This window comes from Conger conger, chromosome 6 (genome assembly GCF_963514075.1).
Source record: "Conger conger chromosome 6, fConCon1.1, whole genome shotgun sequence".
Taxonomy (NCBI): domain Eukaryota; kingdom Metazoa; phylum Chordata; class Actinopteri; order Anguilliformes; family Congridae; genus Conger; species Conger conger.
In genome coordinates, this window is record NC_083765.1 from 18,953,663 (window position 1) to 18,980,607 (window position 26,945).

A 26,945-nucleotide genomic window follows, 5' to 3' on the forward strand; every position below is an offset into this window, starting at 1 on the left:
TCTCACTTTAACAAGGGATTATGCTTCATATCATATTTTATTTCACTACAATAATCACAGCGACACCTGAAAGTACATAAATCCACTCCTACATAAAACAGCTTTTACAACTCAGTGCACTATGCAGAGTAGCCATGCAGGTATGAAAAAAGAACTTTCCAAATATAATGTACAGTATTTTATATTTCTTTTGGGCATGATACCCAAATGTTATTAAATATAGATTTTATTGACAGGTTTTATTCTGAGAAATCAAAGCAGGCAAATGATTTTTGGAGAGACCAGCAGTGATGTTGGTCAAGGCCAGCTGTGCCTGCTTTATAATGGCTGAGTGATTTGTCTTTAATCAAATTGTTTAGGCAGTTTTTTTATTATTTATCTTGTTGCCATTTCATCAAGGAAATATTTAATGCATTATACTTTATGTACTTCTTGGACAGGCCCACGATCAAAATAATTTATATTTACAATATTAATAAAAACAATCCTAACCAAACAGTACTTGGCCTAAGGTGTTAATTACATGTTGAGATAAATGATAAAACCAATTAGAGGTTCAGGCAATGAACTCTATCCAGACTTAATAATAGACACACTACTTCCACCCTATGACAATATAAAATTATTACATCATACCAATTTCTCCAAATATCTTGGTTCTCCTGCAGCGCCTGGATATATATCTATCTATATATATATATATGTATATATATTTGTGAAGGTTTTCTTCAGCATAATCTATACTCAGGGTATTCTTGGGGTCTGCGCCCTCAAATGGCACTCTTTATCTAAGAAATATTTATAAATGCATGCCCATTTAAAGGAAAGAGCAACCCCAGCATCTTCAAACAGAGTAATCTATAAAGAATGTTATCAGGGGCCGCTATCGCAGTGTCCCTCTAAAGGAGGAAGAGTGCTGTCTCTCAAACGGTTTTAAATGGAGGCTGAAGACAAGCGAGGTGACCATGTGACTGGTGTCAAGTGGCCGGCGGTGGTGCGGACTCACCTTATCTCTGAAGGAGAAAGCCATGCCTGGCGGCAGTGATGGCACCGCAGCCGCAGGGCCAGAGCTGCAACACGAAAACGCCTGTCCGCGGCCCTGCCAGGACTAAAGTGGGTCTATTTCAGGTGCTGTACTTCAGGAAGGTTCTGCGCAGAGACATGACGGAGTGGACCCTGCTCAAGCGTCTCCTGGACGCCGTGCACCAGCACTCCACCATGATCGGGCGGATCTGGCTCACCGTCATGGTGATATTCCGGCTTCTCATCGTGGCCGTGGCCACGGAGGACGTCTACACCGACGAGCAGGAGATGTTCGTCTGCAACACCATCCAGCCGGGCTGCTCCAACGTCTGCTACGACGCCTTCGCTCCCATCTCCCAGCCCCGCTTCTGGGTGTTCCAGATCATCACCGTGTCCACGCCCTCCCTGTGCTTCATCATCTACACCTGGCACAACCTCTCCAAGCAGCCGAAGGGCGAGCGCGCGCGCGAGGCCAGGGAGACGTACGAGCGGAGCTGCGACTCAGACAGCTGCTCCGTCAGGTCCCACAGGCACCTGGGGCACAGCCTGGCGGACGTGCTGGAGGGCATGGCCCTTCAGGAGCACCCCAAAGCCGCCAGCGCCCACTCCGCCGCCGGGGCGCGCGTCTTCCGGGAGAGCAGGGCCGGGAAGTCGGGCGTCCTGTCCAAATACTACGTCTTCCACGTCTGCTTCCGGGCCACCCTGGAGATCGGCTTCGTCCTGGCCCAGTGGCTGCTGTTCGGGTTCCACGTCCCCTCTCACTTCCTGTGCTCCTCCTTCCCCTGCTCGCAGGCGGTGGACTGCTACGTCTCCCGGCCCACGGAGAAGACCATCTTCCTCGTCTTCATGTTCTGTGTCGGGATATTCTGCATCTTCCTGAACTTCTTGGAGCTCAACCACTTGGGCTGGAAAAAGATCAAGAGGTCCATCCGCATTAAAGAGAGCCCCTGGAGAGGCTACGAGGCCATAAACCAGGATAGCCAATCGGTGGCCTCCCTTACGTTCCGGGACATAACCAGCACCACGTCTCTGCCCACGCTGGACCTGGTGGTAGAGCACAAGCCAGACTGGACCTGCGCGGGAAACTGCTCCCCGATCAAAGATGAAATGGCCGTGGAAGTGCAAAGCCAAGACAACCCCAGAGGAACGCAGTCTGTGAAGAGCAAATCCAGTAAAGGGAGGTCCTCCAAGCAGAGGGGCTCCGAGGTCTGGATATAGACTCCCGTTTCTGGAAGGTGCCACAGTGCAATGCCAATGTGTCACAGCGACGAGTAAGTCTTAACACGGAAATAAGTGCTGGTGTTTTCACACAAATCCGCGTCTGCCTTTAAGCTGCTTCATTGGTCCAGTGAATATACGGCAGTTAAAAATGCTAGTAGTTATTTGGTATGGTTTATATAGGCTAGTGTATATTAATGACTGAATATGGAGTCACCAGACATAACCATACATAACATGAAATAGATCAAGAAGAAATGCTGTAGACATTTAAGTATTTGCCTTCTTGTTTATTTACGTAATATATGTATGAATATATTCATTTACAACATCTATAAAACCATTTTGTATAAATTACGCTGCAGGAAAGGGTTAAAAATTAATCTAGTCATAATTTTCCACCAAGGTTTGGGGAAGTGAATACTGAACAGAGATATCGGCATAGCTGAACAAAGCCAGAAGATTAATTCTGTATTACTGAACTGCACTTCTACAATCTACAATCTCAATCGTGACATTTTCAATTCAGTCTCCATCATTTAAGATGTGTGTAATGTAATACAATTTTATTTCAATGGGTTTTTCCACTTGCAATTGGCTGCTTTCTCCATGTCAGTCTCAATTAAGTGGATCAGTGCACTGGGTTAAATACTGGCACAGCCAATTGCTCTGTGCTTTCCTCAGTTAATGTCCTTTTAAACATTCCCTGATTTCCCCCTCCATATAAAGTCTCCACTTATTTTACAGGATGAAGAAAGGGAAGGTCCTTCATAATTTAACATGAAGTTACAATTAACGTATGGCATTTGATTACTTTGTTGTATCAAAATATCTGCATTAATTTACAAGAAATCGAATGTTCTTCTATTTTTCTCTTCATTGTTGGTTCAGAAATAACAAAAATACACATGTAAAATGAGAACTTTGTGAAACAATGAAAGGCTGTAACCCAATCTTTTTTTGGGGTAATAGGAATGTCAGGACACTCCTACAAAAACGTGTCTATACAAAAAAATCATTCAGTTATACAATTTAACATATATATGGCATAAATAGTCATTTATGACATGGCTATATCATATTTGAGGGTTGCAATTTTCATTACTAATCTTCCCTGGCAATTTCACTAGACAACATATAGTACATTGCATTTTTTAATCTATAAAGACAAGAAACAGTGTCAGTTAAACACAATCAGTCTGGCTACAAAGACTTGCAACACTTGAAAGCATTGCTTCTCTCAGTTAATAAAAGCACAGAGCTATCTGACTGAAGATGTGAAGGTGGACTAGGCATCATTAACATCTGCAATTTGTTAAGTTCATTCAACCAATAATAATGGACTAACATTACATAGCAGGCAGGAAATTCTTATCACATACAGTAAAAAGTACAAGTCCATATCAATCTATATATATAATGTGTCTGTATATATGTGTGTATGTGTGTATAGATTTATATATACACTCTCCGAGCACTTTATTAGGAACACTTTATTACACCTACTTATTCATCCAATTATATGATGTTCAAATCAACCATCAGAATGGTGAAAAAATTTGATCTAAGTGACTTTGGCTGTGGAATGATGGAGACAGGGTGATTTGAGTATCTCAGAAACTGCTGATCTCCTGGGATTTTCACGCACACTAATCTCTGGAGTTGCGAAAAATGGTGAAAAAAAAGAATTAAATCCAGTGAGCAGCAGTTCTGCAGACAGAAATGCCTTGTTAATGAGAGACGTCAGAGGAGAATGGCCAGACTGGTCACAGGTGACAGTAACGCAAATAACCACACATTACAACAGTGGTATGCAGAAGAGCTCTCTGAACACACAACGCATCATAACTCTAAGTGGATAGGCAACAGCAGTAAGTCTAATAAATACCTAATAAAGTGCTCGGTGAGTGTACACACACATACACACACACAGGTACAGATAGATGACATACTGCGATGACTGATATAAATATGTGTGTTTCATCTTAACAAGGAAGAAAACAAGGTGCAATGTTCTGCAATTAAAAGGAAAAATAAAATGTGCATTCATGGAAGTAAATTCTAAAGCTTTAGTGCAATACAAATAACATTTAAAAAAGCACTTGAAAGGTGAGTGCAATAAGGTTCTCGACCTTATTCGACAGTTTGTAATACTTACTACGACTCCTTGCATCACAGTAAGTTATACCTTGTAAACGGGGGGGCTCAGTGAGAACATTCATAGAATTGCAGTTAATATACTCACAGTTTAAAAGTGTGTTTCATCAACACTTAAGACCACGGCAGGCGGTAAAATAAACAAGTCCACATCGGAGCAGAACAATGTACAGAAACAGCCAGAGGATCAAAACCCTTTGTACGCAAGATCACGAAAAAGAACAAGCCAATAACAAAGAAGACATACAGTACGTACATGAGGTGGCGTAGGCCACGAGTAGAACGTTCTGAAATAAATATAGAGGAAATGAGACTTCACAAAGTCTGTGTGGTAAGGCATATATAAAAACAAGGTGAACGTTGAATGATACAGTAATGAAATGTCTTTGTGAAAGTGGTCTGGGGGGTTTTTCACTGTGGCAAAGGCACGATGATGTCCACGTAGCTGATGGGAAAGAATCCCGACTCGCCGTGGATCATGCCCTCGTACCAGTTCTCGTCGATCTGGTTGGTGAGGATGATGAGGTCGCCTTCCTTGAAGCCCAGCTCGCCCTCGTTCTCGGGTTCGAAGTCGTAGAGCGAGCGGCAGCAGGGCTGGTCCATGTGCACCTCGCACTCTGCATGGACACCACAGTGAGAGGTCACCGCTACTGCTACCCCAGCCAGGAGAACACCCTGAGAGACTGAGGCTGTGCATCAAACGACCCGCTAGTTCACTGTATGGTGCTAATGGCGTCGTTCAATTTGTAGCAAATGTTTCATCCACTATAGGGAACTTCAGGGCCATTTGAAGTACAGACTGAATTCGTCCTCGAGATTCTTTGGCAGGTGTCAAAATACTGTAAAACTGTACCTTTATTTTAAACTGAATAAAAATGACTCCAGATACTCTACTGTACATTCCTCTGAGCTCAGGGACTGCTCCCAAAATACCCAAAGAAACAATAATACACAATAATACACAATAACACACAATAACACACAATAACACACGTGACAAAGGAAGGGCAGAATGAGAATGTGAATGTTATGGATACTCACGGTTGCCATTTGGGCTGTCGGGCCATGACAGGGGCATGGGTGTGAACTGTTCCGCTGAGTGAGATTAACACAGGGAGATGGGCGTGAAGCCAGGCAGGTGGAAGCATGTATGACCCTGCTGTCCTGTTTCATTCAAGTCTGCACCTCATCTTATTGTATGTGTTAACAGCTCTTTATTTCTGATGGCACTGTTGTGACTTAACTTGTTCTAATAACTTTTATTTATTTACTGTAATGTACATTGGGCTACAATTCTTTGTATAAATTGTTATATAAAACGCTAGACGACTGAACAGGTTGCTTTAGCAGGATAAGGCTTATTGAGATAGCCTTTTCACTTATTTTCCCCCCCAGAAGCATCTAATAAATCTAAGTCTAATATTGAATGACAAGCGCCTCGATATGTTTATTGTTCTGAAAGGCTACATCTCCTCATGGCCACAAGAGGGCACATTTTGCAAAACCATTTTGGAACAGCTTTTCAGTTCTTACACAATATTTTGGCACAATACACCAACACTGAAGTAATCTGGCTGCTCAGGGAACACGCATCCAACATTTACTAGCATTTTAGCCAAATGTAACTATAGTAACCGCAGCAGCCATTGTACTCACTACGAATGAATCTCATCCATGAAATTATCTTGAATGCATTTTTCACAGCAGTGTTAACTTGAGAAAGAAGCATGTACCAACCAATTATGACTACAGTTTTACATGGAAAACCTGCAAATAAATTAGCAAGCATGTCAAACAAAATTACCTGAAAAGGGTTGTTCAGGTTAAGTTTGAGGGTTAGTAAGGAAGTCTGATAAGTCAGCTAAATGAATCTGGGATGCAGTAAGCTTTGTGCTTTTGTGGTACCTACTTTTTCCGTTTACAGTGTGGTTGATCTGGATATCTGCAATGAACAATGAACACATTAATAACCTAAACTAAAAGCAACAGCAGACCAGTTCTCCATGTATACAAGCGTGGCCCTACAAAGTGACCAATTTAAGGCTGTGCTTGACAGTACAGTGTGGTGTACAGTGTGGTGTATCAGGACAGTAGACCAGCACAAATACAATAAACCACACAACAAACTTCAGAGAGGAATATCTCTCCACTGCACTGTGTAAGTGGAACGTCTCTTCTCGCCGCATCTCAGTGCCAAATGTGATTTCAGTTTACATTCCAATGATGAGTTATAGTGGTACTGTAATATAGTGGAGATGTGCCAGAAATGTGACAACATACAATGAACCAGTCCTCACTACATTCTGTGAAAATGTCAAAATGATGTTTGCACAGCTGTGAAGGCAGTATAAAGTGCACATGTACAGTAAAAGTGATATCCTGCCTCCTCCCCAGGAACATGAACTTCAGCTCAGACCACTTCTGCTGATATTACTCAATGAATTACACATGAAAGATTTCTAAAGCGCTAAGAACACATAAAAAGGCCAATTCTCTGTAAACATCTGTGATGAAATGTAAATGTTTGAAGCAAAAATAAAAGGATTCTGCCATGAGTGATAAAATAACACAATGATTATGATAAAAACAGAGAAAACTCAAAAGAACGACACTGTGTCTCATATTATTTTGTTGAGAAATGAATAACCCAATACCTGTTGATTTGATAGACGAACTGTAAGTCAGTCCATTGTGTTGTATGTTATCGATGGTTTCTAAGCTGGTCATTATAGACTTTGGCTTGAACTCCCTCTTAGGACGGTTGCTCGCTGCGGTTATACTAGGAGGGATGAGAAAGAAAAGATCATGAGGAAACCTTTTCAACTCTTGTTTTTGTTTCTATTGTGTTTTGTTTTTGTATAGACTAAACCTAGTAGTCAAAGGGTTGACTATGAATATGTTATGTAAAAAGGGTAGGTGTAAAAAGCTAAAGCTTCAGCCTACACCTTTTTAGTCAATATTGTGATTCATTATTTCTATGTGCATTCATTCTGTTAATGAGGACCGAAAAAAATAGCTACTACTACTACTACTACTACTACTACTACTACTACTACTACTACTACTACTACTACTACTACTACTACTACTACTACTACTACTACTACTACTACTACTACTACTACTACTACTACTACTACTACTACTACTACTACTACTACAATATAAAAGAGGCCATAATCATGTAAAAAAAAATATATATAATTCTTCGTGTCATTTAACAAAAAATACTAACCAACACTTTGCATGCGGGTGTCCTGTGCAGGCAGGTAGGTTAAAATGAATGTCTCCTTGGCCATTACCTGTTCTGTAACTTGCTGTTGAGTTCTTCCAGGATTTCTGTGGACTGGCGGTGGAAGTCTAGCGCTGCCTCTATCAGGGCCGCAAGCTGACTCACCTGCTCCACCTGCATCCACACAACAAGCGCCAGCCATGTTCATTATCCCCACGTGCAGGCAATCACAGCACATGAAAACACACATAGAGCGGTTAGGCTAAAACACAAGACGCTGTGCTGGAGATGGTGAGAAATCAGGACTACAGCCAGCGTATCTTACACACAGCTTCAGCACTGGGCTGCCTTTGCCCTTTTATGAAAATGTATAGGATGTCTTAGTGCAGATTTAGCACTCTACCAAACCTGGTCTTCAGATTCCCAGGAGTCTCTGCTTCCACTGCAATGCTAGGTAAGCTGTTCCATGCATTGACCACTCTGGGTGTATACTGTAGAAAAATCCTTCCTGTGCATTAATGCAACTTTATCTCAGTGCTGCCCATCTCGCCATGCTCAATAGCTACAGGCCATGTTATGCAAACCAGAGGGGCGCCTCGTGCCCAGACTCACGTCGTTCTCCAGGAAGTTGAACATGCTTCTTTCCGCCAGCTCTTTGGACTCGTCGAACTTCTCCACGGCCTGCTTGATCTCCTCGTCTGGGATCTTCCCCTGCCGCTTCTTCTTGTAATCAAAGTCTAATCGCCGGCCCTCCAGCTTCTTTAAGTGATGCTGCAGAGCGATTGGTCAGGGCGGTAACCATTACCCGCAATGGCCTTTCTACAGACACTCATTTGTAGAGAATGTTGCCTGTGCAATGCAAATACCTGTATGTTGCAGCTACATCTGCATCGATTCAATTAAAATAGTTCAGGCATGCAGCCAAGCATTGGTCAAGCATTGACATCAAACATTTATTCCAACAAATTTGTTTACATTGTGTTTTACATATGCTGCAGCTATAGTGTATGCTAATAATGAGCGCTGAACTGGTGATGCTGGGATACTGTACAATGTGTACTCTACAACTGCACTGTACCAGCCCGAATCTGCATGTACTAGGAGTGTGGAACATTGCCCGTAGCAGAAACAAATGACTAAACCACAAGATTTCTGTCTCTGCATTGCAAACATTACATTCAGATGAAATAACTAATACTGGAAATATGACTAATATAAATCTGATAAATCATCTGACATATATTATCCCACTGAGCAGATTTCATTCTTTAAAATACTGTAAGTATATAAAATAGGTAGCTTTTTGTGGGGAAAAAAACCAGGGATGCTTGTGTGCACTGTGCAGATGTGGCCTCTTTATGTATTTTAGTTAGACCCTTAATTTAAGTGGTGCATAATGGTATCTGTCATGTATCAGTTATGCTTATGAACTATTATTCGCTCCACAGAGTTTTATACACTGACTGCGGTGGTCATTAAATGCCTAAACTGACTGTAATTCCGTTTGGTTTTATTATGTTATTTTACAATGCCATATATCACTAAGAAAAAAGCCTGTACTCCCACTTCAGTTAATCTAGTAAGCCAACTTTAAATAATTTCTGAACAGCCCAGAGCAAATCCATCTTAGTTGTACTATAACATGAATACATTAATAACATTGTCAATTCGCATGGGAGAGAAATAGGGGAATGTACACTTATTTGGCCTGTAATTATTAGCACATTTCACACAGCAGTGCTCACCCCGATCTCTTTCAGGTCTTTGTCCTGCAGGGTCTGCAGAGGGTCGATGAAGTTCTGCTTCACATTGATGTCCAGGGAGTCCTTCACGTCCGACATTTGCTTCATGGCCTCGCCGATGTCAACCAGCGCAGACCCTGGAGGGAATTTTGGAGATACAATGTGAGAATGACGGTTTTCTCTGAGAAAGTAATCACGCACCACCTCAACAACACAGCCCTCAAGAGATCAGCATCTGCTCAATTTGTCACAGGCAAAAAATTTATAAAAAAGTATTGACCCATTTCCACAGCCTGGCTGAACCTTGCTGAAGCAAATTGCTTAGATAAATCCATTTGGGAAAGGTGCTTTGACACCTCATACGGCCTATACATGTCAATAGGAAGTCACCACTTTAAGGGTGTTTGTTGGCGATTGCTTCTAATATTGAGGTTTCTTTGTAAAGTGCTTATATTGCGCACTTTAAGTGAGAGGGACGTATCGATCCAGCCACTAGGTGTCAGAGGTGAGTTACTTACAGGGACAGAACTCTCGCACTTAGGCGCGGATGCTGGACATGCCTGTAAGGGTGTGTGTGCATAGCGATAGCATTACAGCAGGACTTTGGGGATTAGGAGGGGGAAGCTCACCGAACGCGGAGTCCTCCCCCAGCTCCCTGCCGTAGCGCAGCATGCAGTCTCCCAGAAGCCCCTCCGGCTGGGGGTAGCCCGTGGTCTTCACCTGGCCCCGGATTTTGGACATCGTGTTCAGCATGCCCAGTTTGGCTCTGGATGCTGAGGACGAATCATAAACGGAGGACAAGTATGATGTCATACGCATCTTTGGAAGTGCAGGGCAGCTGTGAAGGTTGTCTGAAAATATGATTAGTCAATCCTCTGGACACCGCTGCATTCGCTCCCCACAATAATGTTAGCATCTGTTTTCCATGATGACTGAGAGATATAGCTCTGATTGGTGCTGTCTCTACTGTAGTACTGTGGACAGCAGTGTACATAGCACAATTCCAAATATTTTAAGAAATATTAGAAAAATGTATCTATTTATCTAAAAATAATTATTAATTATTTGGAACATGAGGTTAATTGTAAATTTTTTGCAAAGAAACAGCAGTAAATGGTAAACATACTTAAACAGCGACAACCCGGTAGATTTAATTAGATTTGGAATGCCAAGCCTGTTCAATGGATTTAAGATTCCGAATGAACCACACAAGAAATTAAACTGATCACTTAAGGCCAGCCATTTTAATTAACTTCAGGATATCACATCTGCTATAGGATGAATATTGCAGTACTTAAAAGTACACCAATTTCAAAGCTTACTCCCTAAAAGAGTAATACCGTACCTGGGTTTGGTTGGAGGTATTCTGTGGTTTTGGACAGGATGTCGAAAACAGATTTGTTGGTGACATCAATTTTCTGGAATAAAAGAAACAAATTTTAGCAAAAACACATTTAACGATCACCACTGACACTGAAGAGTGTTTTTCCCCTTTATGTCCCGGTGAGAACATCCTGGTGGCGGTGCTGGAAGGCTGAAGGCTGCTCCTTCCAGACGGCTCTCTTACCCGCTCCATTTCCATGAAGTCTTCATCCAGCTTGGTCCCCTCTGCCCCACTTATCTTCTCACTCAGAAGCTACGGCACAGAGAGACGGAGATCAGCGCTAAAGTACCGCCACATGAAACCACTGGCAGTAACATCTCCGGGGGTGCAGGGTGTGGTGCCCATGCCCATCCCGTCCTGCCAGATAACTCCCACGCTAACCTCACCCGTCTCCCCGCCAGGGTACGCTCCAGCTGAGATAAGAAGACTTTCAAAACCGGCCGTAACCTCCAGCAAGAGAGAGGACTTGATGGTGATAATGATCTGAATCTTATTGGGGGCACACGGTTCTGCCTGGCACTAGAAACAGCAGGTCTAGCTCCTTCAGCGAACGGATTGATGGCTGTTCCCCTGCCCCCGGCCCTCCAGGGCACTGAATTTGCGACCAGCCAGCATGTGAACACTGTGATAATATGAAAACACTCAACGTGAGTTTAGTGCTAAGTGACCTCACTCCTGATGGCCAATAAAGATAACTGGGGGAGCTCTTGAATTTCTAATGACACAGTAAACACACATTAGCACACGTCCTGTATTGTGCTGTAATACTGCCATAAAAAAGACCAACCAATGAAAACCATACTGTATAGAGATAGAGAAAGGCAGTGCAACCTTATCCAAGGCACCTCTGGTCTGGGGTGTTCCTTTTGTGGTCCAGTATGCATGGCATTTGGGTCCTTGAAGCTGAAGCTAATCTCATTAGAGGTGACAGATTATTGGTTGCAACAACAAGCCCCGGCACTATTTTCCTCTAAATGACTGCGCCTCTGCATGTTGCTAATGAAAGCCTGTGATTAATTATTAAAAGACTAGGAGTATAGAAATAGCAGAAATTCAGAAGATATTGAACCCGCTGAACAGAGCTGTTCAATTAATTATAGGTGAGACAAGGTAATTAATTCAGAATAGTTGAAAGTTTTATCTCTCTACAATATGCTAATATCTTATGTGACACCACCAGCAAGACAGCAGTGGCCTCTATTGATAATAGGATTATGATGGAGAATGGAGTTCTGAACATGCAGCCATTCAAATGGCTGAAGAACTGATGCAGAGCAAATATGCAAATATAACTGTGTGAAATGTATGCATCCAACTACATAAATATGTAAAGCTTATTTTATTTGTATTTCATATGTAAGCTTTTTAATTGTTTTATGTTATTGAAAAACATTTTTATTTTCTTATTTCAATTTTAATTTCAAGGAGTCTGTTTGACTCTGTTTATTTCATCAGAAATAAATGGCCCTCGTCATTTAAAGGACAAGGAAAGGCACTGCAGATTGTAATTTACTAAAAATAAGTTTTACTGTAGCTTGATATGATTTTAAAGATTACAGAAATACCATACTAATGTAAGGGCTATACAATTATATTATGATTGATAATTTCAGATTGTCAGTCATTTGGACATATGTCTCTGCACAAACAGAAACAAACCTTCAACACACCAGTATGCCTCCATCGGAAGAAGAAGTTTGATGCATCGAACATGGCCATAATGACATTATGTCAAATAATGACTGACACAATGTAATCTAGTCATTTCAGCCTGACTGCTCATTATGAATTAAGCAATTTTCCCTTCACAGTCACTGGCCTGCACACAATATACATTAAGTTGTACCGTCTTCACCGATAGCTACATTTGTAGATTCCCCATATAACTGCAGGTGAACAAATCACTGTATTGAGAGCATAACATGCCATTTAATGCTAATGACCTGAATTATCATGGGAGACAGGGACATATCCAACTCCATTGGCCACTGTGCCTAAGACACACATCTGGCTCAGAGAGCCGCATGCTAAAAGAAGCTTGCCACTCATTGCTACCAAACCCATGCACATGGAAAAATGAAAACTTTGAGTGAATCTATGGCTAAATAATTGTCATCGCTAATTCATGGCAGCTTGACCACAGCAATTTAGCACACCTTTGGCAGCTCTTCGCTCTGTTGCTCCCACAAAACTGACAGGCCTGAGAAAATGTGAACCGGCAGCAAAGTCAATGTTGCAATAAATTATCCAGAATGGTTTTACATCAAATTTTGGGCCTAAGAGGAGCTCAGAGAAGCACATCAAGCATTCAGCCATCTCAGATTAATTTACTCTGTGAGATCCCCCCAACAAACTACTGAGTATAGTTTATGCGAAAAGCACTACAGTAGGTTTCAGCTAGGCCCAAGTTATTTTAAAACTGCTATCCCAACAGTGCTGGGGCTCCAAATTGAAAATAGGCTTTGTAATAATATTGTCTGAATTCCAAGACTGTTTCAGACCAGCACAGTACAGCAGAGCATTCCCTCGCCTACAGGTAGTTTTATTCAACCTCCTGCTTACACGCCAGTCCACGGTCAGCTTTATTAAGGCCAAACAGTTTGTTTAGAACAGGACCCCATTCTTTGGCAGTTCTAAGACGATTAAACATACTGTTGGCGATTACATTGAGAAAGAATGCAGGCTTGGATTTGTGCTAATCAGGTCAGTGAGAAGTGGACCAGAAGAGATCTAACAGTGACTTAGGGAACTGCCTAGAGTTTACTGTAAATATAGACATGAAAGGCTAGACAGGATTTAAAAGCTTGGTAGAAAAAAATAAAAAATAATTTATTTAATCCCAATGGGCTACAAATCCTCGACTTTCAAAATATATTTTAAAAAATGTGATGGCTGCTACTGTAATAAAACTACAGGAATGCTGGTAAATAAAATACATTTGCAGTTCATTCTGTGTTTGAATGCTGAATAGATTAGCATGAAACATGCTTTAAATATGTGCATTTCATACGAAGGTACACAAACCATACACATTCAATGCATGATATAACTGGTGTAAAAGCACCATTTGACTAATATGAGTGCCGTTTTGATCATAACCACAGCAGCACGTCAGCAGAATCACCCACACAGCAGAGCCCTGTCTCTCTGAGACACTCAGCACACTCCTTCGTCTCTACGTAATTAAACAGTGTTCGTGTTGGTCTCGCGTCTGCTGAGAGAAGGAAGGGTCTCGTGCCAGTGAACTGCTCCCATTGCCCTCGATCAAGTCTCACGGACATGAAAGCCATACTGTAACGCCTGGGTGGCTAATGATCTCTGTTCCATTAATATTGCACGAGGCGTCCATTTCAGACTCTGAAGGTGTGATGCGTTTGATGAATCTGACGTCACGTTTCAAAAGGCTAATGAAACAAAGCCCCCACACCTCTGCTAATGACAGAGGATGAGATGGAAAGTCAGGTTTTTATCTTCGGTATGGGAAAAGAAAGACTCAAAATGTTCGACAGTGAACAACAGTAATGAATTTAAACAGTTGAAGCACAGGAGCACTCTAAAACTCAAATGGCAACATTCGAAGAGTGTTCAACCAGAGAGAGCACAAAGTGAGGCTGCAAGTGGACCATTAATGTACTGTGTGTCATAGGCCGGGCTAAAGCTGTTTGGCCATTTATAGCCCTTGATTTTCCTCTGGTATGTCATTGTCTTTTGAATATTTTTCATCTGCAAACATTACATTGCATTCCTACACTGTACATTCCTGTAGGTAGAAAAAAAACATGACTGGGACCAGGCACATATGTAGTGTGACACAACACATTGTATTAGGCAATGTGTTCTGTTGAAAGAACTGCACCTCCTGATGAGCTTGCTTTAACCTGTTCTCCAGTTTTAAAAAAACAGAAGTGAATAAATGGCAAGCTCTTACCAGGTCACAAATTGTGCAATCTTGAATTAAACAGAAGGGAAAACTTGTCATATTAAATAGTATTAAACACAAGATTACCAAAAGAACACAAATGCAGGAATACATTGAATCAAGTGAAATCTCCTTTAATACAAGTCAAACATCTGAGAGAGAAGACAGTGAGCTAAGGTAAGCTTTCAACAACATTCACAAAGAGAGGAAAGACAGCCAAATGCCTCAATTCCTGTAGCAAAGGAACAACAACTGCATACGTAAGACAAGAGTGCAGAAAGTGCTATGACTGCAGGAAGTAGTTGTAGACATAGGATATGGTGGGGGGAGGTGAAGTGACAATATGGTTGATTCATATAAATTCCGGAGACCTGTATTTAAGTTTACTTATTCAGGCAGGGTGACACAATGTCGATCAATATTGTAGGCAAGGCTTTTTGTCCAGTGTGTCACCGTGTGGCAGAAATGTAAAGGAGTCCTGCAACGAAGGTAAATGAAAACATATTGGCACATTGAGTAAAGCCTGATTAAGAAGCGGCACAATCAGCTCTTTCTCTTAGCGCTGAAGGAGAAAAATCTATTTGCTTCATGCGTAGAGCTGGGTGTACTCCGCTGCCAATATCCAAATGCAAAAACGTCCCCACCGTCCAGAAAAAACAAATTCTGTTCCCTCCCTCGCTCCAGATGGAGCCAAGCTCTGCTGCAAGAGGTCGAGGACTGTGCTGCTTCTGACGTGTCCAGAACAAACCAAAACATCTGTCTGTATGAGAGAAGCCAAGCAGCCATCTTCACCCAGAGGTCTTCTCTTCCGGCATGTTCAGTACCATCTCTGGCCTCCAGAACAAGGTGCTCTCTCCCCAGGTTGAGCTGTATATCTCCTATTGACTGATACTGGTGTTACACAGGGACAGAATTAGGGGCCTAAAGAAGGGCCCACAGACGAGAGGGGCACATGGAGCCAGAAGGGGTGCTGTGTGAAGTGCTGTGGGGCATGAGGAGGACCGCCTGGCAGACTGCTGAACCTGAGAGACCCCCTGCAACATGGTCCAGGGCCAGGAAGACACACTTCCCCAAAAGGACTAACAAGTAAAGTACTGGACTCCAAGCTTTCACTTACCAGGCACCAGATACAGGAAGGGTTAAGGACCTTGGACTGTTTAACATTGGAAGAAACAAGATGGTATGCTATGCTAATACTACAGGTGCTGTAGGCTCTGCTTATAGCAGAATGTTATCAGATAGTTGAGTGTATAACTGTTGGGAACGCGTGAAGACAAATATTTTCTGATTTCATGTATTCCAAGTGGAATCTGTATTCAGACACACAGATGCTCTCTGAATTTGACTAACATAGCAGACTTTTAGCCTGTAATATTTTGCTTCGGTATTTGCTTGCAGGTTTTGTGATCGAACTATACCTGTCTGCACATTGCTCTTAAAAGCATTTGTAGATACGATCCAACAACAAGGCTTCTATTACATAGGTCTGTAATATCTGACCTAAATATCTGATTTCATCAGGAAGACAAACTACATTTAGAAACATAGAAAAAAATCCTCAGCCTCAACGAAACGCTGCAGGTCTCATATGACCAGTGTTTCTAGGACGTTACCCCAGAGAAGCAGAGCTGGCCAAGCCTGGCAGAGCTTCCAAGTGCAAATGAGATCAGGATGCTCTAATAGAATGGCACCAGACTCTGTCATGAAACCCAACTGAATCGCATGTGGAGACCACGCATGCAAACAAACCATTACACGATGAGCAACATTCAAGGAGTTAGCCAACCCCATACACTGTAGTTAGCCAACCTCATACATAAACCAAAAACGCCATGCTCCAGCCCTGAGAGTCACAGGACACAGGTCTATAAGAATTATTAATCACCATTACTGTTCTGCTCCCTTCATACTTATGAAACCTAAATATGTTGAAATAGTATGCCGCACTTCAATCATACAGCATGCACTGCAGCCTATATTTTTCAAAGTCCATATACACACAGTTAGAACTGTATTAGGTATTTATTAGACGTGTTACGTCTTCTGTTGCTGTAGCCTATCCACTTAGAGGTTTGACGCATTGTGTGTTGAGAGATGCATATCACTGTTGGAATGTGTGGTTATTTATGTTACTGTCACCTTCCTGACAAAGTTTCCTGTTGAACTTATAATAGTCAGGAGACACAATTATTGTAGTATCTATGGCATATCTGACAACAGCAGAGTGGAATCAAATGAGCCTCAAACCTTGGACCCTTGATTATTTAAAAACATTTGTGTTCCATACTGTATCAGCATAATTTACAGCTGAATCTAGTCCCACCCCCAATTCCCATAGAGATCCATTCGAATGCAAAGAGTTTTAGTATCACTTGTAGGACAACCTGAAAATAAGATATCCAGACTCAGATGATGTTGATAGGTCACAGACATCAGGAAGTCCTGGCATGCAAATCATATGCAATCAAAAACAGAACATGACTACTTTATTTGACATTATGTTAATTTGTCTCAATACATTGAAATAGGGAACTACATATAAAAAATGCTGCGATTACTACATGGTGAAATTAAAATGTATAAAAATGCCATTTGATAAAAGCTCTGAGTCTGTGCTTTGATCATATATTAATTGTTTGATTACAAACAGAGAAAATATTAAATATTAAATCAGAAAAAGACAAGGTGACCTCAAACTTTTTAACAGTAGTGTGAAAATACGGTATGCAATTGTCCCAATCAACACTGTATAATTTTTTTTAATCAAATTTGTTGTGAAGGAATGTTCTTTTATGGTGTGTTTGTGTACATTTTTCTTTTCAAAGGAAATCCCAAACAAGAACAAAGAACTAATTTTTTATTGAAATCTCACTTCTTTTCATTTGCACTAACAGTGAAGGCACATAATCTCTTCTGCAAACTGACTGTAAATGAAGTCTGAGTCTGTGAAATGAACGTGTAGCAGTCTCCAGCACTCACAGGCACTAATCTGTCGCTGGTGTAAAGTGCACCAGCTGGGTCCTAACAGCAGAGGCCCCACGGGCCCAGTGACACAATGCAATGCCTTATGAGACCATTAGCAAGCTTTGTTACAGACCCTTTCAAACACCCAAAATAACCACAGAAACTAAAAAACAACACATACAAAACCATCTAGCTGTATCTAGCTGAATCTAGCTGTTTTTAGCATTGAATGCATCTTATCGTATATAGCCTTGCATTGTGACTAGTTATCAAAGCAGAAAATATTAGGGCTGCTTACTCAGACCGGCTATGCTATGAATGGACCCTGCTTCCCTCATCTCCATGATTCAACTTTGACCTCTAGTGATGAAGCACTGAAGTGCAGCCTTCTGCCAGGAAGGACCAACAGCCTAATAAAATGGCCTTGGGTTGATGCTGATTGCAGTACACGGCCACACGGATCCACATGTCAAAGGTCAACGCAGAGCACTGTGGCAGAGCCAAGAGCATCTGGAACCACACCACTTGACCACGAGTGTGCCGATGATTATTATCATTAGCGCAAGTGAGCCGGGCGCTGTGAGCTCACTCATCAAGCAGCAACAGCTGGATCCCAGCTAGCGTTATCAAGGCACATGCAGTAAAGAAAACACAGCTTGCTAATTACAGTACTATCAGCCTCCCCACAAACCAGGCCATAATCCGTCCATAATTCCCAAATGTACACTCATGGAGCGCATGAAGTGGCAAATGTACAATTTAACTATTAAATTTCATACAAATAAAATTTCATACAAATCAGCACTGTTCTGGCGTGAGTCTTCCTACGCTAAAGAGGAAACAGAATGCCCTTGCCTCTCTTCCAGTCAGGTTTCCTGAATGCAATGAACAATGCACAGATAAATACAGAACAATTGCTATAGAGTGGAGATTAAATGAGTAACTGCAACCTTTTCCTTCCTTTCTGAACTCTGACAATATTAGCATGGGACAGAAAGACTACTACCGGAATAGTTCACCATTATTATTTAGATGTGTTGGGGACAGTTCTGTTTACACACATTGCATGCACACACTGGGTTTAAAGTTTAAAGTTGGTATTTAAAGCCAATCAAATAGGAGTTAAGGCATGCAGTGAAACAGTCTGGATCAGGTGCACTCCAAATGATGTCACAACTTATAAGCAATATGTCCCAACAGTAATATTGGCTAGTTATTTTGTAACAAGTACTATAACCAAACTTAAATGCCTGGACCTCTCCCGGTTTTAAATCCTCAAGAAATATTCCTTTGCTCATTTTGTACTGGAACGAGCCAACGAGTCATTTCATAAGAGGCACAGAAGTCATTATTCTCCATTAGAGCAAGCCAGCGCTTTAGTGTACAATTTACTTGCATTAATTATTTGTTTCCAATTTAACAAACAGTAGTTGATAATAAAAACTATCCTAGCGTATGATGTTTAAAACCCTCAACAATTACAATAAATGCTTATACAATGATGTCACATGTCAGTTTGTGTAAGGGCCATCATTACCAAAGATATTACTTCAGTCCCCAGCCCTAGGGCCTACAGTAAGGCGGATTTTTTTCCAGAAGGCCAATGCTGAGTACACACTGTTGAAGTTTGGATCGGACAGAGCATTTCCAGAAAATGTCCCAGTGGGAAGAGCAGATTCTGACTCAGGAATGTCCCAGTGGGAAGAGCAGATACTGACTCAGGAATGCTCATTAGACAAACATCTCCAGTCCTCTATCCCAGGGACTCATGGGCAGCAGTGAGAGACACAGAGGCAAAGGCAGCAGTGAAAGGACAAGTATGAGTGTGCAGTTAACAGCACTGCAGCACTACACTGGGAGCTCTCTCAGTGCTTCATGGACACTCCGGTCAGTCATAGACATAGAGCTATACAGTCAATACAGGAGAAGTTTACGATATGATTTCTTCTCTTTTTTTTTAAAGAATCAACTTGAAATCAAAATTTGAATATGAATGTTGATAGCTGAAGTATTGCACTAATTTCTGCAATGTTCAGGGACCTTTTTGGGTTTAGGAGATTTTCCACCCCTTGGGGTAAAATATTCCACACGCGACTATGGAAATGTGTCCAGGTCTGATATGTAGAGCATGAGAATGATATTCCTCTGCTGTCTTGAAGGTAGGCGAGAGGTATGTCCCTGCTAATTTACACAGAGTGCTTTGTCAAAGTTTGACAAACATTATGAACTTATGAAGGCACAGTGGCTTAATGCTTGCCGCCCAACGCAATCCCAGCCTCATGCAGCGTCTTCCACACGCTCCTGTATTCTGTTCTATGCTTTCTATACTTTGCTGTAATGGGCCGGCTTGCAACAGTATGCACCAGGAAGGGGAAGAAACACTTCTGGAACCACGTTCACTTACCTCCAATAAGCCAACTCTCAAGAGTGGATCATCATATGATTCCAGTGCATAATGGAGTTTTAATAGTTGCGTGTGGCCCATAAGGAAACCCACAGAGGCCGTGGTAATATCTGCCCCTTGCTGTAGCCATAAACATTGGCGTCCTCAGAGTGCCTGCAGAATACAAACATGTGCACTTTTCCTGCAGGCTTCCCCCAGGCCACCTCCTCCAGAAGGGGAGGAAATGGTGCCGGTCGGATGAAAGGGAGAGCGACACATCTGTGCCATCGGTGGTTTCATCCGGCCTGCGCGTTAAAAAAGCTGCACAAAGCTTCGGTCCTCCAGGCCTCAGAAATGGCATAAGCAGAGAACAGCCTGTCCACAGTGCAGCATGCGGGGTACAGTACACCGAGAGTGCTGTGCAAAACAGGAGCGGGCTTCACCGGGCAGGTGAGGCTCTTCCACGGACCAATCGGCACCACCCACAAGCCACTGCAGGCTCCGGGCGCTACGTGGTTGGGAAAATGCCAGGATCCTAATTAACAGCATTGTGTTTGGAGGCATTTCCATTTCAGCACAAGTGGAAGTGGGATGAAACAATAGAGGGAGCCAGGAGAGACCACCCCCCACTACACACACACACACACACACACACACACACACACACACACACACACACACACACACACAGGATGAGTCACAGGGCTCTGCGCAGTGTGGTGTCACCTCCCTCACTCCTGGAGGCCTGGCGGCTGGGCGTCACAACATGATCTGCTGGCTCGCTCTAGTTCTCTGCGTCTGTGATAACATCATCTGCTGGTTTTAGTTCTCTGTGTCTGTGATAACATCATCTGCTGGCTCACTCTAGTTCTCTGCGTCTGTGATAACATTATCTGCTGGTTTTAGTTCTCTGTGTCTGTGATAACATCATCTGCTGGCTCGCTCTAGTTCTCTGTGATAACATCATCTGCTGGCTCTCTCTAATTCTGTGTCTGTGATAACATCATCTACTGACTCGCTCTAGTTCTCTGCGTCTGTGATAACACCATCTACTGGCTCGCTCTAGTTCTCTGTGTCTGTGATAACATCATCTGCTGGCTCTCTCTAATTCTGTGTCTGCGATAACATCATCTGCTGGCTCGCTCTAGTTCTGTATGTCTGTGATAACATCATCTGCTGGCTCGCTCTAGTTCTGTGTGTCTGTGATAACATCATCTGCTGGCTCGCTCTAGTTCTGTGTGTCTGTGATAACATCACTCTAGTTCTCTGTGTCTGATAACATCATCTACTGGCTCGCTCTAGTTCTCTGTCTGTGATAACATCATCTGCTGGCTCGCTCTAGTTCTCTGTGTCTGCGATAACATCACTCTAGTTCTCTGTGTCTGTGATAACATCACTCTAGTTCTGTGTGTCTGTGATAACATCACTCTAGTTCTCTGTGTCTGATAACATCATCTACTGGCTCGCTCTAGTTCTCTGTCTGTGATAACATCATCTGCTGGCTCGCTCTAGTTCTCTGTGTCTGCGATAACATCACTCTAGTTCTCTGTGTCTGTGATAACATCACTCTAGTTCTCTGTGTCTGTGATAACATCACTCTAGTTCTCTGTGTCTGTGATACCATCACTCTAGTTCTCTGTGTCTGTGATAACATCACTCTAGTTGTCTGTGTCTGTGATAACATCACTCTAGTTCTCTGTGTCTGTGATAACATCACTCTAGTTCTCTGTGTCTGTGATTACATCACTCTAGTTGTCTGTGCCTGTGATAACATCACTCTAGTTCTCTGTGTCTGTGATAACAGGAGCCTGTTGTTTTCTCCCTGGGCCCCAGGGGGTGGGGAGTGGGGGGCATTTCACCGGTGTTTCCTGAGAGACGCTAGAGTCCGCTCCGTACCCTTGGCTGGGAACATCCTGCTGCTGTCTGGGAGGGGCTTGTTTTCATAGGCAAGGGGGACAATGGCTGCCCCCCCTCCCCCCACAAACCCTGCTCATAATCCCATTTGCTGTAGCAAAGTCCCTGCTCTCCATTAGTGCACGGTGTTGCGAAAGAGTCGGCTGGCAAGCTGAATCAAGGTTTCAGGAACTAAACCTAACAGACATTGACTTACATCTACCCCTATCACCGACAAGTCAGAACATTTCACAAGTACTCAGCCATCCTTTACTGTACAAGACATGACTCACCAAGTAAGCAGGAAAAGAAGCCATCTCAAGAACACAGACTACGTGCCTTTCAAAAACAAAACACATTAAACACACATTGCGAGCACAGTAACAATCACAAACTGCTCTCACATTGATTTTGTCGATCACTACGCAGAGACAGATTACTGCCTCACTGTGCATGGTGACAATGGCCCACTTAAGCACTAATTGATGCCCCTTTTTGTACAATTGACTGATTTCCCAAAGAGAATAACATGACAGCTGGTACATTCTACAAAATGGCCACTGGACCCTGCCATTACTGATAATGTGTTTACTACCAGGAGTGCCGATTAAAACCATCAGTCACAGTGAAGGTGGATGTAGTTCTCATACACACAAATGCTTCCATGTAACATCCCCTGTTCGATCCCCCATCCGGGCTGTGTCGAAGTGTCCCTGAGCAAGACACCTAACCCCCCAAATGCTCCTGACGAGCTGGTCGGTGCCTTGCATGGCAGCCAATCGCCGTCGGTGTGTGAGTGTGTGTATGAATGGGTGAATGAGAAGCATCAATTGTACAGCGCTTTGGATAAAGGCGCTATATAAATGCCAACCATCCCCAAATTCCATTCATCTGATAACAGGTGTTTATCATGCATGCGGTACTACTGCCATAATGCCTAACCCTCAGAACATTACAAAATGGCCAAACCTGTAACAGATGCTACCTTTAAGAACCCACACCTCGTCATTCAGATCCCCATTCCTTCTGGTCTTCACCAGTGCTTTTCTTAATTCACTCCTGCCACACTTCACACTTCTACCCAGCCTACCCTTGTTTACCCCTGAAGCCAAAATCAATAAATCCTTCCCTGGCAAATCTTCCTCATTTAGAAATATATCACCACTACTGCACGCCATACTCATATTCCAAGGTGGGTGATATGGCGATCTGAAAAACACTGGTACAACCTTGCCATTTCACACAGAATGCGAAGATCCTCCTTGAAACTTTTCTGAAAAGGTATGGTTGCTAACTATCAAACAAAATAAAACAAAATAACAAAAAACACTGTTTATTAATCATGTTATCATGATTACTGATTTGTTTATTAACCATAGCAATACCAAATATTGCTTTATATCATGTAATGCTGAAAAATATGTTTTGGGCCTATTGCCCACCTGATTAATGATTAATAAACAAAAAGAAAAGCAAGCTATGGCTTTGGCTGCCCCTGAGTAATGAATATCATTTTCATACAAAATGACCCTTTCTGACAATCTTCTTTTAATATTTGAAACATTATTTTCACTCCCAAATGTATCACAGGAATTGTATTAAAATACGGGTTTCCATGGTTTCCAGCCCACAAACGCAGTGGCATCGGGCTTCACTCTGAGGCTACGGCTGCCACAGTCTCCGCAGCGCTGCAGACTCCTCCTGTCCCTGCCGTGGCCTGGCCTGCGACCAAGCGTCCGCTCTCAGGCGGCTCTCCGGCGGAGCGTGGCCCCGGCTCCCCTGCCCCGGCCCCCGGGCCCCTGGCCCCCGGCGCTCCCTCTCCGTCAGCGTCTGCCGCCGAAAGGGCGCGGGATACGCTGCTCTCACGCGGTTTCCAGCCAGCCACCTGGGAGTTTAGGGCACGTTTCACAGGCCCCGCACACAGGCGACAGAAGGGCAGAAATGATAATCGCACGCTTGATACTGAACGGCAGAGAACATCTCTAACGCTCGTGCACATTCCAGAATGGCTGTAATCGCGATTACCTACCCACAAGAAGGAGGAAGCAGTCTATACCGTCTATTCCGTTCAGAAAAAATTACCACACACTGTGAGAGGATGTGAAAGGAATTTGTTGCTCTAACTGACATAGGAAATGTAACGAAACATGCTGAAAGAGGACGCTCAGTGCCATCCCTTTTCATTAGAGCGCTCATTGAAATAACTGTACTGCCTTTTGTAATGCCTGTGTACACACGTAGCTGACCGAGCCCAGAATCCCCAGGCAAAGCACACAATCATTCCCACTCAGGCTTCGCCCCTCGGCCTACAGCAAAGCCTTTTCTTTGTGCCGAGTTACACGTTTACAGGGGTTAGACAGCTCAAAGCACATTCACTGCACCATAATGGTGCACAGCAGGGAGATTCACTCCGAACACCGTGCTGGGAGATCCGCACCAGGTGTGTGGATGGTCTGTCAGGCGAGGCCTAATCACTGTATTTAGGCAACTTGCTTTAACATTACAGGTGCTCAAAAATAATCATGGGTAGAAAACACCCAGTAATAAGCACAGACAGGGCCTACCGCATGCAGATGACGATGCATGGAAAGACCTGTTGTTCTGCTGTTTTCATGTTTATGCTTCAGTGTGGCCTTTGTGCAGGTTTCAGATGTGAACAAAGAAGATGTGTTATCCAGAAACATGCCTGACAGCCAGTTAGTTTCTCCACCAAAAAAATGAATTCAGCATTTGCTTTTAATTTTCTTGAGCATTCCAATGGCTCTATCGGCTGTTTGTTCATTTTTAGCATATCTACAGAATGTACTGCACTAGTAGCCTCACAGTAATGGCTCCATTCACGAGAATGAATTGACCATAGGATGTTAAAGATGTTTATTTATTCAACACATTCTAATGTTACTGAAACTAATCAAATAACCAAAACTTCCCTCCCATTCTATTGTGGCCAAATATCCTCAAATGCCATAGAAGTGTGCATATAATTACAGCTCTCTGGGTTCAATCAATTGTCGTCCTTAAATCTGACTCACCACTAAATGCTAAAGTGTTCATTTTCATCTTAGCAAGGATAGTAATCACCAAAATGAACCTGCCACTCGGTGTTTGTGAAAAAAAAAACGCATGTATTCTTAAGTGAAGATTAAAGACGAAGGTGGACTGAATCTGGACAAACATTGGAGTGCAGGAGCGCTGTCTGTTATTTAAGCACGCTCATGTCCTGTGTGCAGAGTGCAGGCCAGCGCAGGGCTGGGGATGAGGGACGTCACAGCGCCAGTTTCAAAGGCACGCTGCTGAAATGTTCATGAGCCATGGGGCGGCCGCACACGCTCAGATCCTGAAAACTCATCCATTAATGTTTAATGCGGCCCTTTTTATAGCCAGGGTTACATCAATATAAAATGGCTAGCTTTCCCCTTACCTTTAGACACATAGCATAAATAAATATGTACAAATGTCTGTGTGCCATCATGTGACTATTGATGGGGGAAAACAAAGTACTTGTTTAAGGGTCCAGCTTGCTTGTGCATCTATATTACACACATTTGCAGGGTACATTATACATTGTATATTTAATAGTATGATGTAGGTGCTGTATTGTACTTTCATTTTGACAGGCAGGAAGTAGCCGTGTGGGCATTGAGAGTGTTGCACTGTCTACGTACAATAAAGTGAAACCTTGACACCTCACGAGACAAGCCACAAAAAACGTCTCTGAACATATGACCTTTAACGGTTAGGACATATACGTCATGAATCGCACACCATTTCATATGACAGTGAGTCACTTGAGAGCTTGTCAATTTCCAATTTCAATTGCCAGCTTTAGCATGGATACAGCCTGGTCTTGTGCATGTACAATTACATTTGAACTTAAAAAGTTGGACATACAATGAAATGCATCACAAGGTAAAAACTGGATAGGAGCTCGGAAACTGCATGATCATGTTCATAATTTGTGCAACAGCCTCACCCAGGGAGGGAGGGTTTCAGCTGGCAGGGGAACAATGCATCATGGGAAAGAGCATTCCCTCTGGCTTGGCCAAGACAGGGACCTGTATCATTTGCACAAGTACAGCAGTCCTCCATTGCAATGTCTACACAGCTCAGCCGGTGGACACTAGAGTAACAAGAATCTGTGCTTGTCTACACACATTTCGGATGACGTAACTTAGTACACATATTTCGGATGATGTAACTTAGTACACACATTTCGGATGATGTAAAATGTACACACATTTCAGATGACTTAAGTTAGTACAGACATTTCGGATGACGTAAGTTAGTACAGACATTTCGGATGCCGTAAGATAGTACACATTTCGGATTACATAAGTTAGTACACACATTTCGGATGACATAAGTTAGTACACACATTTTGGATGACATAAGTTAGTACACACATTTTGGATGACATAAGTTAGTACACACATTTTGGATGACGGAAGTTAGTACACGCATTTCGGATGATCCTAAGTTAGTACACACATTTCGAATGACGTAAGTTACTACACATATTTCGGATGACGTTTCGAAGTTAGTCTCCAGGGCGGGTGTTACAGCAACGTGCTGGGCCTAAAAATACAACTGGCCAATCAAAATTATGAGATAAAAATGCTGATATTAAAAAGGGACCCACATAACACTTGACGGAAAACTGTATTCAACCGCTGCAGTCTGGTCAGACAGCCCTACACTGAACAGAGAAAGCGAAAACGGCAGCTATTATCCCTGGACAGCAAACATGGCACTTTGAGCTAGGAAAGGGCTCTGGAGTGAACTCACACATTCGAGGTGCATGCAGCGTTGATGGGTTTTATTTATTTAACCTTTATTAAATTAGGTACGTTCGTTCAAACTAGTTCTCATTTATACAAATGACATGGTTAATAGGCAGCCGATACAATGCATACAAAAATATCATACATGACAAATTCGGCACACAGTACAAATCACTTTCAATGGAGCTCTGACCCCAATAAAACCAGGAAATGAGATCAGACACTCAGTTTCAGTCTCCAATGCATCTC

The 26,945-nt window shown here is 42.7% G+C and overlaps 2 protein-coding genes across 3 annotated transcripts in view; one reads left to right on the forward strand and one right to left on the reverse strand.

Annotated features, from left to right (window-relative positions):
• The first annotated feature begins 1,161 nt into the window (after positions 1 to 1,161).
• On the forward strand, positions 1,162 to 2,241 carry gjd6 (gap junction protein delta 6). Its single transcript, XM_061246795.1, has one exon. It carries the CDS (start codon positions 1,162 to 1,164, stop codon positions 2,239 to 2,241), a length of 1,080 nt encoding a protein of 359 aa, XP_061102779.1.
• A 275-nt stretch (positions 2,242 to 2,516) lies between these two features.
• Positions 2,517 to 26,945, reverse strand: part of sh3gl3a (SH3-domain GRB2-like 3a) — a 32,507-nt gene continuing 8,078 nt past the window's right edge. Inside the window, exons 2-11 of one of the 2 annotated variants that reach the window (XM_061245838.1) lie at positions 10,940 to 11,008; positions 10,718 to 10,790; positions 10,002 to 10,145; positions 9,376 to 9,509; positions 8,243 to 8,401; positions 7,701 to 7,804; positions 7,053 to 7,177; positions 6,308 to 6,340; positions 5,440 to 5,493; positions 2,517 to 5,015 (exon numbers count right to left, since the gene is read on the reverse strand). In XM_061245838.1, coding sequence (XP_061101822.1) covers positions 4,810 to 5,015; positions 5,440 to 5,493; positions 6,308 to 6,340; positions 7,053 to 7,177; positions 7,701 to 7,804; positions 8,243 to 8,401; positions 9,376 to 9,509; positions 10,002 to 10,145; positions 10,718 to 10,790; positions 10,940 to 11,008 — 1,101 coding nt within the window. In that variant the 3' untranslated portion in view covers positions 2,517 to 4,809. The remainder of the gene's footprint in view (positions 5,016 to 5,439; positions 5,494 to 6,307; positions 6,341 to 7,052; positions 7,178 to 7,700; positions 7,805 to 8,242; positions 8,402 to 9,375; positions 9,510 to 10,001; positions 10,146 to 10,717; positions 10,791 to 10,939; positions 11,009 to 26,945) is intronic. The other variant, XM_061245839.1, reaches the window with a different exon arrangement.